The sequence below is a fragment of the Pezoporus flaviventris genome, unplaced genomic scaffold, assembly GCF_033815535.1.
Source record: "Pezoporus flaviventris isolate CSIRO_AGI_PZ_B2104156 unplaced genomic scaffold, CSIRO_AGI_Pfla_v1 ptg000001l, whole genome shotgun sequence".
In the NCBI taxonomy this organism is placed as follows: domain Eukaryota; kingdom Metazoa; phylum Chordata; class Aves; order Psittaciformes; family Psittacidae; genus Pezoporus; species Pezoporus flaviventris.
Genome location: NW_026892549.1, coordinates 17,451,144 through 17,463,494, shown reverse-complemented (window position 1 = coordinate 17,463,494; position 12,351 = coordinate 17,451,144). Strand labels below are relative to the sequence as shown.

The following is a 12,351-nucleotide window of genomic DNA, read 5'->3' as shown; positions in this document are numbered from 1 at the left end:
CTTTAGAAAACGTTCTCATGAATTCAAACACCTGACAGTAAGTGGATATCTTATGTACCTCTAGATTCATAGCAACTTGCCATGGAGTTTTATAAAAGAATGTTTTGTTCCTCTGTTTTCTTTCTAAACAAGTAGTAAGTGGAAGAGATGTGATTGCTTGTGTCACCAGAGCCAGATTTTGGTTCATACATATGTGTTACTGTTTTTATGTTTTGGTGTGTGTGTGGGGGGTTGTTTTTATTGTTTTTGTCTTGATTTTTGTGAAAGTCATTTTTTTTTTTAAGCAATGGAATCAGGACCTTTAAACTCATCCTCTGCTGTGTCTGCAGTTTGCAGCTGGGGTAACCTGAAAGGGAAATGCAGATGAGTGTGAAAACCAGAAACCTCTGAGAGCTGCAGGACACCATGGCTCCATTCCCTTCTTGGCACCTCCGGTGGGTCTGAGCGGGGCTGGTGCCCAGTGGGATCCCTGGAGAGGGCCTTCCCAGCCCACATCCCACGACCCCCTTGCAATCTGCATGCTTCCAGGCTTATTTTTAACTGCTGATTTAACAGGCACGTGGCAGATACAGCATACCCTGAGCAAAATGGCAGCCAGCAAGGGACAGTGACACCTCTCCCAAGATCCTGGCAGGATTTCAGCTGTCCAAGCAGTGTGTCGGCTGGCACTGGGTAACGGCTTGGTCTCAGAGCAGACATTGCCTGCTGCCACTTGAAATGTTCCCTTGTCTTGAAGCAGGGGTTAAGGACTTGACATGCCTTTGATGTAGTGAGGAATTTTATTTATAGCTTTTAATTTTTAGAGTGGAATTGAAGGGGAAAATCAGTATTGGGTAGAGGCTCCCTCTCCTTTGGTCTCCCAGTGTCTGCAGACCTGGCTGAGGTGGTGTAACTGGGCTGTGGCCTGCTGAGGGCTGCATGGGCAGCTTGCCAGAAGCCACAGAGCTTTACAGAATCCGCACATACATGGCACAGGATTTCAATTGGCGATAAGTATATGCAGGATGGGTTTTTTATAGGCTGCTGTAAGTATGCGCAGCACTTCTGAGCAAAAGGAGGCAAAATATTCTTTGAGGCTTTGGGGAAAATTAGTGTCTACAGGAACAAAGTTTCATAGAGACAGGGTTTAAATTTTTAGTATTTGGCTTCTTTGTTTGAGAGGACCGTGCATGCTGTGAAATGTGTAATGCCTGATAATAGTCTGATTTTGTTGTTGTTTGCATTTATAATGGGGAAAGTCTATTCATAAAAGTAACTCTACCAAAGAGGCTTGCACAAGTACTTGCTTGCTAATGCAGGACTGAGTGTGGGGTCCTTTGGCAGGACTTTCTGCAGGCACTGGGCAAGCTGGTCCTGACCCACAGGACCAGGATCCAGACCTGAGCAGTCCCTGACTCAGCTCCTGCTGGTGCTTGCGTGCCAGGTCCCCTCAGGTGGCTTCCCCTCTTCAGGGTGTGCAGCTCCCCTGCAGCTGTGGGGCAGGGGAAGGATGACAGCCTTTCTTCTGTTGGGCACTTAAATACATTTAACAAAAAATGTGGTGTAATTTCAGGTGTGTTACTCAATGAAGTCATAGTTGGGCTTGGTTGAAGAGGAATTCTGAAGAGTGTTGTGGATGAGGGATTAAGAATGACTTTTACTGTGGTTTTGTGGCTTTTTTTCCTTATTTGATCACTTTGGTGAGGACTGGTAAAAATCCCTCGTATTTGCTGAACTGCAGTTTGTCTCAACCCATACTGGTTTGGATGTGGGATGTGTGGAATCAGAGGATGGGGAGCTCATTTTATCAACTTGAGTGTTCCAATACTCCTTCATTGTAGCTGTGGAAGGTTGTTTGTCTCTTTAGGGGAATGCAGGTTGGATTTGCTTCCTCCTCCTTCCCATGAAAAATGCAGGGCAGGGGTTTGTGAATAGATATAAAAACATCTTTTAGGGAATAGAAATAAATGGAAAAGAAAATAAATAGGCGCATACAACTTGTAGCGTTTTCCTGGTTTCCATGCTGTTGTCCGCTTCCTATATTTTAAATTCCTGCACTCAAGCCAGCTCATGTTTCTTGTGTTCAGCCTCCTTTCCTGACAGAGCAGAACTGAACTCATTGCAGGTCCTTCCTGGCTTCAGCCAGTTTTAGGCAGGAAGAAAGGGTTGAAAAAGGGGCCAGGGGTGGGGGGGACTTCAACATGGTGGGTGCTGGGAGGAGGGAGGGAGCTGGTGGAGGGGAGGCTGCAGTGTGTGCAGGTCTCTGAGCTGACCTGCAGTTTTGGAGGTGGTATGATGGCTCCCCACCAGCAGATAACAACCCCTGTTGCTTTTTAATTGAGCATGGAGGATGCAGCCAGGAATCTGTAAAAAAAACTTCGCAGCCGCTCTGCGTGTGAGCGACATGCTGCTGTTTAACTCTTAACGTGCTCTGTTGTTAAAGTCATTTTTTGTCTCTTTTAAAGCTCTTTTCCCTTGTGCTCAGTGTCCCTCCTGTCTGAAGGGCTCTCCAGGTAGACTGGGGCTGCCAGTTCCTGCCGGGCTCGCCATGCATTCCCCTCGGCCCAGCAGCCTCTAGGGCAGCTGGCTTGCCCCAGCTCTGCTGCGGCTGTGGGCCGGCATCATTAAAATCAAAGTGTTCTGCCTCTGCTCTTTGAACCATTGATGTGCTGAAAGAAAGAGGGCATGTCTCATGAGCCACCTTTGTCTAGACTTGCAGAGAGTTACCTGGTGTAATGCTGAGGAAAATGCTGGTGTAAGCTGTTCAGCCCCAGGAAGCACACGTAGGGGCTGAGGAGGAAGGACAGCATTGCTGTCGGGTCCTGCAGCCACCCACCTTGGGAGCAACAGGCCCCTCTGAGCTGTTGTTTTAAACTTTTTGCACTGGATGGCTCAGTGATCATGCTGTGTGTAACTTCATCATGTTTCCAGCGTAACTGTTGAAGGTTAAATATTAGCATGTGTTAAGAATGCATTGATGTGTATCAGGAATGAGGAAGGCAAAGTCACTTGGTGAATGGATATTTGAATGGATATTTGAAACTCCTGGAGGTTGCGGTGAGCACTGCCTCATCCCTTCTCTTAAGGACAGAAGTTGAGTACTTGCGTTCAGAAATTTTTGATGATTTTAACTGATGGTGAAGCAATTACCAAAATGTTTCTCATATTCTGCAAAACAAATCTGTGTCAGGAAACAAATGTAGTAAATGGCTTGGCTTTCATCACCCAGCACTTAATCAGTCGGCTAACGATCTGAAAAGGAAGCAACAGAAGATATCTGAAAGAAAAATGGCAATATAAAATTTGTTTTTAAGTTTCATCTGCTTCAGAAAAATTAAATTGAAAAATGAAGACAAATACTTACATGTAAGAAGAATGGTAATGGCTCAGTGCCTTGGTCAAGGAGAGTCACTTTGCTGCTTTCAACTGAAATATTATGGCATGTTATTATCCAAAGAGTCTTGATAGGAACAAAGTAGCACAGGACTGACAAGCCTTTCTGAGTCATCCAGCCCTGCTTGTTGGATTAAATCCCAGTAAAGGTTTACTGTAGTTAATCTCTATTCCTTCGTATTGGTGATCAGTTAAATGCAGAGTTTAAGAAACTCTTAAAATCTTCTTTTCAGAAGCCTATTAAATAATTCTTACTTCACCATAAAAAAAAACACCTTTTCCTGTAAAGACCAAGTATCCTGAAAAAGATCTGAAATGCACAGGAGAATTCACTCCTTTATTTACTGTTTTAAAGGCAGCATGTTCTTCTTCTGCATATGTGCTGGAAACTGCGTGTTTTCATGCAAGATGTAGTTACCTGTCTTCAACAGCAGGAACATGAAGCTGGGCTGCTGAAAGGAAAATACTTGGAAAAGCAGCTTAATCTGGGAAATTACTCTTCTGAGAGTGGTGTCTTCCTTAAATACATCTTGATCTTGCCATCTAGCAATTGGTTCTGCTGATTAAAGTTGTTCTGAGTTCCCTGAGATATTTTCTGTTTTTCCCCTCAATGTCCAAATAACATGCAGTTTTACAGACTTTTTCAGATAACAATAATTTGGCTTTTTAATACCTTGTTGAAAGAATGTCTCTTCTATTTTACATACCTGTTTGGGACTGAGAGGGTTCTTGTTTTCATAGTAGCATGCTTCCAGATATGCAGTGTAGTTGCATGTGATGTTTCTGTGACCAAAAAAAACCCATAAAAATAAAAGAAATTGCAGTAAATTTATGAACATTTTAAATGAAGGATATTGGGAAACAAGACAGCAAAAAAGGGACCAGTCAACCTTGGTTGCTCTGCATTTTGTATAATTTTGTATAAACTGACAAAAGGCATAGCTAAACACTGATTTTTGGGGTGGTTATGTTTTAAGACAGCAGTGCAAGTGTACACAACTCTCATGTCTCTTCTCTTTCTGCAGCACTACAATGGTAGATGGAGTGATGATTCTTCCTGTGCTGATCATGATGGCCTTTCCCTCTCCAAGCTGGCAGGGTGAGTGATGTGTGTCGTGGTACTGTGGAAGAGCTGGGTTTGAGCACTGGCTCAGCTGCTGGAGCTGCTGGACATGGCTTCATGGCACCCCGCTTGCCTTGTTAGCTGACTGCATGGGCGGGCTCCTCTCAGGTACAAGAGATCTGCTTTTACATTGAAAGGACATTTTTTGCCTGTTTCTGTATAAAAATTACAGCATGTGCAATTGGCTTAGGTCTGTCCTGGGCTGGGGGTGGGTGGGGTTTGGAAAGCCTTACTTGAACAGCAGATTATTCAGCTACGTAACAAGTAGATCTGTCTAGCCCATGGGCTGAGGTGCAGTTGTGTTGCATTATCATAAAGTGATTTTCTTTTTTTTTTTTTTTTCTGTGGGAATGCTATTTGACATATTTAGTGGGGTGTTCGATAACTTCTCTGTGATTGCTCTAGTAAGGTTTCTGGATATGGAAAACAGCTACTTCGTTAACTGTTTGCACACTTATGTGCACATCAAGGTTTTATGACAATGTGTTAAGATTTGCCTCTGCAAAATGAGGAAAGGGTATTTCCACTGCCATGGAGAGGCAGGAATGGTTCATTTGAAGGTGGTTTGGATGTTCTAGGAGATGACCTCCTGAAAGACGCATAATTGCTACTTTGCAGGTGGCCTTCTTAAAAATGCTGAATAAAGATTTTTTGCAAGTAACTTGCTTTTCTTAGTTTTAAAATTTACATGACTTGAGGTGTATCTAGTGTTTGTTACGGCATATCTATTCTTATTTACCTTGTGAAATACCTATCAGAACTACTCTGCTGAAATGCATTTATCTTCAAATGTTGGTGCAAATGATAAAAGGCAGAGTACTTTAAATATTACAATGGATGGTGGAAGGACAAGATTAAAAATGCATGGAGGTCTAGTGGTTGACTTCAGTCATGTCTATGAATAGGAAACAAAATTTAAAGAGGGAGGAACATTGGATTAGCGTTTGTCAGAATACGTTAAACTGTTAATATTATTGAGACAGCAGTATCTTGAAATAAAGTTTGGTAGCAGTTATCACAGTGTACCTTATCAACTCTTGAAGTGCAGCTATCTGCTTCTCAAACATTTGTTTTGGCTTTCAGAGTTGCTTATATATTAAAAATCTTAAATCACATGTCTTTACATCCTTAACTTGAAGAGCAGTAGATGGGGAAGAGAAACATGGGGAAAAGGTGCCTGTTAATGTCTGAAGTTCTGGTTAATTTCTCTTGTTCAATGTGTGGAATCAGATACTTGTGCTGCCCATGCAGTGCAGCACACAGGGCAGTATTGTCAACCTATCCAACCATACTAAAGGTACCTTGCAGGTGTTCATACCATAGTGATTTGACCTGACTCAGCTTAAGAATAGGAAAGTAGATTCTAGGGCTTCAGTGTTATCTTTCTCTTGAAAACATGCCAGTAAGTGATCAGCAAGAAAAGAGTAATTAAATCCATGCCAAGGTTTTGTTTTCCTGGGACTGTGAGCTAAGACTGGAGGTACAGGATCATTCCTCGCTGAGCTGCGAGGAAGGGTAGAGCTGGGCCAGATGTGGAGCTGGAACAGGCTTTGGATGGAGTTTGCGTGGAGGGGTGGAGCATGTGGGTGGAGATGCACAGATGTCTTCTTGCTGCCTGTCTGCCTGTGCCAACTGGAGGTGTACAGTTTCCTGTTCGTGATGTGAGCTGCCATGCTTATCGAGTAGCACTTCCTGTAGATTTATGTATTTGGGCCTGTGTTTCTCTCTCACAGTGATACAGCTCCTGTGAAAGACTTTGTAGAAGAGACAAAACAATCTTGCTTTGTTTTTCTTGCTTTATTCCCTCCCTTCTTCTCCCCCCATACTTCCTAGGATGAGTTTTCTTTTTCTGTGAGCAGTTACTTGTCCAATGCATGTAAACAATACTGCTCTTCCCCCTTTTTGGGTTTGATAGTAGTAGTGCTGTTGTTTCCTTTTGGAAATAGTTTCCTAATTCCGAGCTGGTGGTTGAGCGTTTGGGGGGGGCAGAAATACTTAATGGACCCCTCAGCAAACTTTTATTTACATCTCTTCATCTAGGGTTTGGTTTCCTCACCAGGTGGGAGCAATGGGAGAACTCACTGCTTTGTTCCCTGAGTGTCTAAGTGCTGGTTGGTGCTTATGTTCCAGCAGCCTGTGTTAGGGCAAATGTGGTAAGCCCAGAGGTGCAAACCTGTGGAGAGGGTTGTCTATCAAGGGAGAGCATGCCTGTGGAGATCCTTTGAGGGAATGGAAGTTGATGCTCTGCTGCCTGTGAGCAGGCCATGGCGGTGGGGCTGGTGCACCCTGACCAGTGTGCTTTCCCATGTGCTTTTTCTGAATACTTTTGAAAGCTAATGTTTTGGGGCAGAGCACTGATTTGTCTTCCCTTTGCACAAAACAACAAGAAGTTACAAAACCTTCTGATCCCCCTCATGTATTTCATAACAGATCAGTCCATTTACTTTCACTGTGATTTGGACCAGTTAAGTTATTTGTGGGTTTGGGTTTTTTTGGGAGGGTGTTAGGTTTGGGGTTTTGTGTGTTTTTGTGCATTTTTGATGAGTGAAAAATGTCTGGGCATAGCTTTGGGTAACATTCAGAGGCAGATTTGACTAGTTCTGTGTTGCTGCTAGGCTTCAGAGGATGGGATTAAACATGATCCATTTTTAAAATAAACAACCCACAGCCCAACCAAAAAACCCAAACAGTGTATAGAATTCCAAGTGCAGAAACTTATTACTTCCCTACTTGAGTGTCCAGAAAATCCTTTTGTTCTAAAGGTTTACTGCAGTGCTTGCTTCTGTATTATTTCTTTATTAGCCCTGTAAAGTGGGGAAAAAGGCTTTTCATTTCCCAAGAAACTAAGCTCTAAGGCAGAGCACTTTCTAAATAATGCAATGCCTGTGCTTAGGCATGGGGTTTGTCACTTACTGGTAACTGTGCACAATGGAGTTTCCTAATCCCGATGGCCATGTCAGGAGCATGGTGCAGGAGATGCTGCTGCCTTCTCCAGTGACTGGGGGAAGGCATCTGGACCATGCTCTCCTCTTGCAGCTTGGCTTCCCTGCCAAACGCAGCCTCACTCTTGGGTATGAGAAGTAAGCAGTTTGAGAAGGGTCTCGTGTCACACCACAGCCAGGAAGTGTTTGGGAGCTACTGGAAGTCCAGAAGCTGCTGTGTGGCTGGTGGAAAGCTGGCTTTGGGAGCAGCCTCACTCTGTCACCGGCAGCTGGGCTTCAGGAGGGTGTCCCTCTGCAGAGGTGGGCACCATCTGCCCAACCTTGTAGCTTTATAACTGATGGTCAGTGGCCAGAGCACTTGTGCTTTTCCTGGTTTTAGGGGTTTTTGTAAGATGAAAAACAGTAATAAGGCTAAACAGCTGTTTCTTAATGCTGGAAACCTCAAAGGCATTTGTTAGATTAGTAAATCCTATATAAAATCAATTATTATAGGCTGCCCAGAGAAGTGGTGGAGTTGCCATCCCTGCAGGTATTTAAAAGATGTGTAGATGTGACATGATTTAGGGACATGACATGAAAATGGTTTAGTGGTGGATTTGGCAGTGCAAGGGGGACTCGATGTTAAGAACCATTTTCAAACGTAAATGATTCTGTGATTATTATGGCTGTTGTGTATTGCTTGTTACTTTACACATAGAGAAAATAAAACTCTGAATTGAGCGGGCATCTCTACAAGCTTCTTACTTGCCGTTTCTCTGAAACGGCTAAGAATCATAAAGGGAAGCTATCCACCAGAAAAGAACTGAGTTACAGTTAAATGGACCCTGAAGGTACTGTAATTTTTTCAGGTCTGCTTTCCTTCATCTTCAGTTCATTGTGATATGAAGCCCTAGCAAATCCCATCTCTTCCCCCAATCCTAGTTATTGAAAAAGGGAGTTAATATTGCTGCTTTGACATATTTTGGCCTTTGAGCATGAAGTCCCTTTCATTCCACTAGAGATTTCAGCAGCTCTCTGAAATAAGGCTTCCTGGTGAACTGTAGCTTTCTGGTTTGATTTCAGGATTTTCCATTTGGGAAGTATGATCCCACTCAAAGCCTAGCAGCAAGCCTGCTAGGGGGCAACAGCCATAGTACAACTCTGAGAGGTCTCAGGCTGGGAAGCTGGCTCACAGTGGTTCTGAGGACTGGGACTGGCTGTGTGTGCCCGAGGTTAGCTGATGACTGCAGTGTCTGTGCATGTTCACTATGTGACCAGGGAGGCACGGCGCCTTCCTGCTGCACAGCTGTGGGCTGGCCTGGAGGAGGGCAACTGGATGGAGCTTCTCTGCCCACTAGTTAGTGGCTGAAGGTGTTGCTCCTTTTTGCTTTGCCTCACTCTTTCATAAAGAAGAATAAAGTCATGTCTTGGTGAGCAAAAGGCTGGTTTGTTTAAGGGTCATTTACCTCTGTTCATCCTTGGCCACCTGGCTTTTTTTTCAGCCACACAGTAAGAGGTCTTGTGGTGCTGTGTAGGTTATCCTTCTGAACACTTGCAGGCATGAGCTAAGTGTGTATTGTATCTATGTAGTAGGGTATGCTAATCTTTATCTGCGAGGTAAAGTTTAGTACTGTGAAGAGCGGGAAGTTGGACTTGATGATCCTTATGGGTCCCTTCCAACTTGAGTTATTTTATGATTATGTGAAATTTTGAAAGGGAAGGTATGCGGTAGTGGTGCAGTGGTGTGATACTGTTAAAGCCCTACTTTAAAAGGTACTTGTCTTGTAATTAGAGACTGTGTCTTCAGTAAGAAAATCAAGACTCTAGTGATATGTATTCTTAATATTTTTATGCTTTTAAAAACTACTGCAGTGTTTGCTGACACACAAAATTAATGCACTGTCACACAGTTAACATAGGCCTTTTTCAAAGTCAGAGGTAAACTGTGTTGCTGTAATGCAAATAAGAAAATGAGGCTGAGTGCCTATTGTGATAGTTGTTCAATGGAAAATCGCATAACTGTTGAGGTTGGAAGGGACCCCTTGAGATCATTTAGTCCAACCCTGCTGGTCAGAGAGTGCCAGCTGCAGCTGGTTACCCAGGACCAGGTCCAGTCAGGTTCTGCACGTCCACATAAGGTGGAGAATGCACAAGCTCTCTAGGCAATTTATTTAAAAAGATTTTTTATTTTCTGTGTGTTCAGATGACGTTTCTTCTTAATTTGTGTCCCCTGACTAATCACTCTTCTGAATGTGAAAAGATCACCTCAAAATTCAGGCATGTTGATCAGAAATATATGTAGTGTATCATTGCTTCTTGGAGAGAAGTTTGGTATTTTCCCAAACAGTTAACAAAGTTTACAGATTGGTAACTGGTTGGGTGACAAACTTCACACAGAAGTAACTGTGTTTCTTTGCACCTGTAGGTTTCCATCACTAACCAGTATTCTCGTGCCCTATGGGTTCTGGCTGGGGCTGTGTGGAGTGTCTTGGTTCTTGTTCTGTTGAAATACCTAGGTAATGAAGAGTCAGTGCTCATAGCTGTTGACTTTTACAAAGTGAATAAGCAAAAAAAAAAAAAACCAAACCAGGAGACTCAATGTTGACACTTGTCAGTAACTGGTTTGTTAGTTCATTATTATGAAAATTGATGCAAATATCTATCTTTGTGTGGTAAGTCAGATTTTTTGTGTTTGTGCACAAGGTATATATGCCACAAGTGCAGCAATGAGTTTCTGTATTATGGAAAAAAATACATGCAGCAAACGTGTTTAGGTAATGGAAGTATTCTTAAGCTTGGCTTCCTGCCTGTGTTGTCTAGCTGCTGTGTATGTAGCTACCCAGACAGCCTTCCAGTCCTGGAACTGTTATTGAGCAGGTACTTACCTCTGAGCCTGTGTGTTGGAGGAGTTGTGTTTCAGCCGTAACTTCTTGACTGTAACTGGCCTGTTTCATTTGCTGGTCTTGTCTGTCCTGCAGATTTGCTTGCTCGTAAGAGCCATGGAGAAGTATCATCACCCAGTCCAGCTCTGCCTTTGCTGTGGATTTGCCTTATGCCAACAAAGCTATGCTCTGCAAGTGCAGCTGGCTTCACTTTGGGGAAATATGGTGCAAATATCCAGCCCTTCACAGCTGGGTTTGTGCACGGGAGAGTGCTTTGTTGATGCAGTACAGTGTTCAGCTTGTATGTGTTCACTGAAGCATTGCCCCGTCTGTCTGCTCTCAGGTGTCTGACCTCTGCTCTGTCTCAACTGATGGCCCACGGAGACAGGAGCAGGAGGGATATGGTCAGGGCTTTGGCTGGTTCTGCAGCCTGAATAAACCTTGCTGTTCATAAAGTCTTGCTGAATAAGCGGAGTGTGGCACTGTAGGAGCGTTAATAAGGGAAGGGCTGGCCAGTTCACGGTAATATACTGTTGAGTTGGAAAAACAACTAAATAAAGAAAGGAGCAGTTTGGGCATAAGAAGTAGTAACAGTCATCTATGGGAATCTCTGTTTCCAATCCAGGAGTTCTTTACCAGAAATCTGTCATTTCTACATCTAATTGATCTGTATTGCCCCTTGGAAACATTGGGATCTGCAGCAGTTAACATATATAGTCAGTGTTGCTGTGTCTTCTTGGTCTATTAAGTAGATCCAGAGCCATTGTATCATGTTAGATCGCTTGCCCTGACTTCAGTCTAGGACAGGCTTTCCAAAACACAGGTAATGTGTTTGGAGTTGCAGTGCCTTAGTTCATTGCTTGTAAGGGGTATCGAGTTTGCTGTGTGTGGACTGATCAACTGCCTTGTGGCTGTTCAGTTGCTTTCTGGTCTGTTTGGAGATTGCTGAGCTCCTCCAAGAGGTGGCACATGAGGGGAGGTGTTTCTGCTAGAAACTGTTCCTCTGGCTTGTGTGAGGTTTGCTCAACCTGAAAGGGACTTTGGGTCAAGAGGGAAGATTTAGGCTGGATCAGGCTGCAAAATGGATTAATTTTCCTTGTGGACTTGGTGTGGATCTCCAGTGGTAGCTTAGTTGTCCTTCATATAGCAGCTTGTTCTGCTGTCAGTTAATAGCTGAAATTGTGTTACTCCAGAATGTGAACTTCTTTAGGTCTGTCCCACAGGCCAGTGTTTTGTCAGTGACAGTAAGAATGTCCCACTCACTGGGAGGTACCAAAATCCTGGGGAAGGCTGTCCTTTCTGAAGGCACAGTTCTTTGTGCTCTCAGGCAGTTGTGACCGTGCCTTGGGAGGAAATAGGGTCTTGGCGTTGAATGCCGGTGGCAGTTGCAGCCAGATGGACCAAGATTAAGGGCTTGTGTGTTACAATACCGGTTGTATTTTATTGCTGCTGTTGTGGGAGGAGAAGGAACATATTTTATTATAGAAATGTTTGGCATATTTTTTCCTTTAAGTTCCACAAAATTAGTGAAGTTACTGGTGCAGTGCATTCCAGTACTTGAAATCAGTGTGACACTGTTTGGTTTCAGGATCCTTTCCCCAATTTTGTTTTTGTTAGTAGTTTAAAAATGAAAATTTATATTTGTGTTTTTGTTCATTGTGGAAGAAGGGGAAGAAAACAAAGCAGGAAACAAGCTGACTTATATTCCCAGTGGGCAAACTCTAATGATAGGCTTGAAAAAGTCCAACATGTGATATGCTTAGTTCCCGTTTTAAGAGCATCCACTGTTTGTGTGGCTGGAAATTTTTCTTGTGTGTTAGAATGGAAAAGAAGAATGTAAATATAAGTTAAGTTGCCGTAAGCGTGTGTGTCCCACAGGATGTGTGTGTGTGTGACAGGACTTTTTCATTGCCTTAGCCTTCTGTGTGAGTGCGTGTGGCTGCTTACCACTGCAGGTACCTGCATTTTCGAGGAAACTGAAGAGCTCCCAGCATTCTCCATTAGCTTGCTGAGGGTGGTTCCTTCTCCTGCAGGAACTGGAGTGATCTAGTGC

At 43.5% G+C, this 12,351-nt stretch overlaps 1 protein-coding gene across 2 annotated transcripts in view; it reads left to right on the top strand.

Annotated features, from left to right (window-relative positions):
• Window positions 1-12,351, top strand: part of ACVR1 (activin A receptor type 1) — a 63,952-nt gene that overhangs the window by 29,605 nt on the left and 21,996 nt on the right. For both annotated transcript variants that reach the window (XM_061446332.1, XM_061446322.1), the window contains exon 2: window positions 4,398-4,471. In XM_061446332.1, coding sequence (XP_061302316.1) covers window positions 4,405-4,471 — 67 coding nt within the window. In that variant the 5' untranslated portion in view covers window positions 4,398-4,404. The remainder of the gene's footprint in view (window positions 1-4,397; window positions 4,472-12,351) is intronic.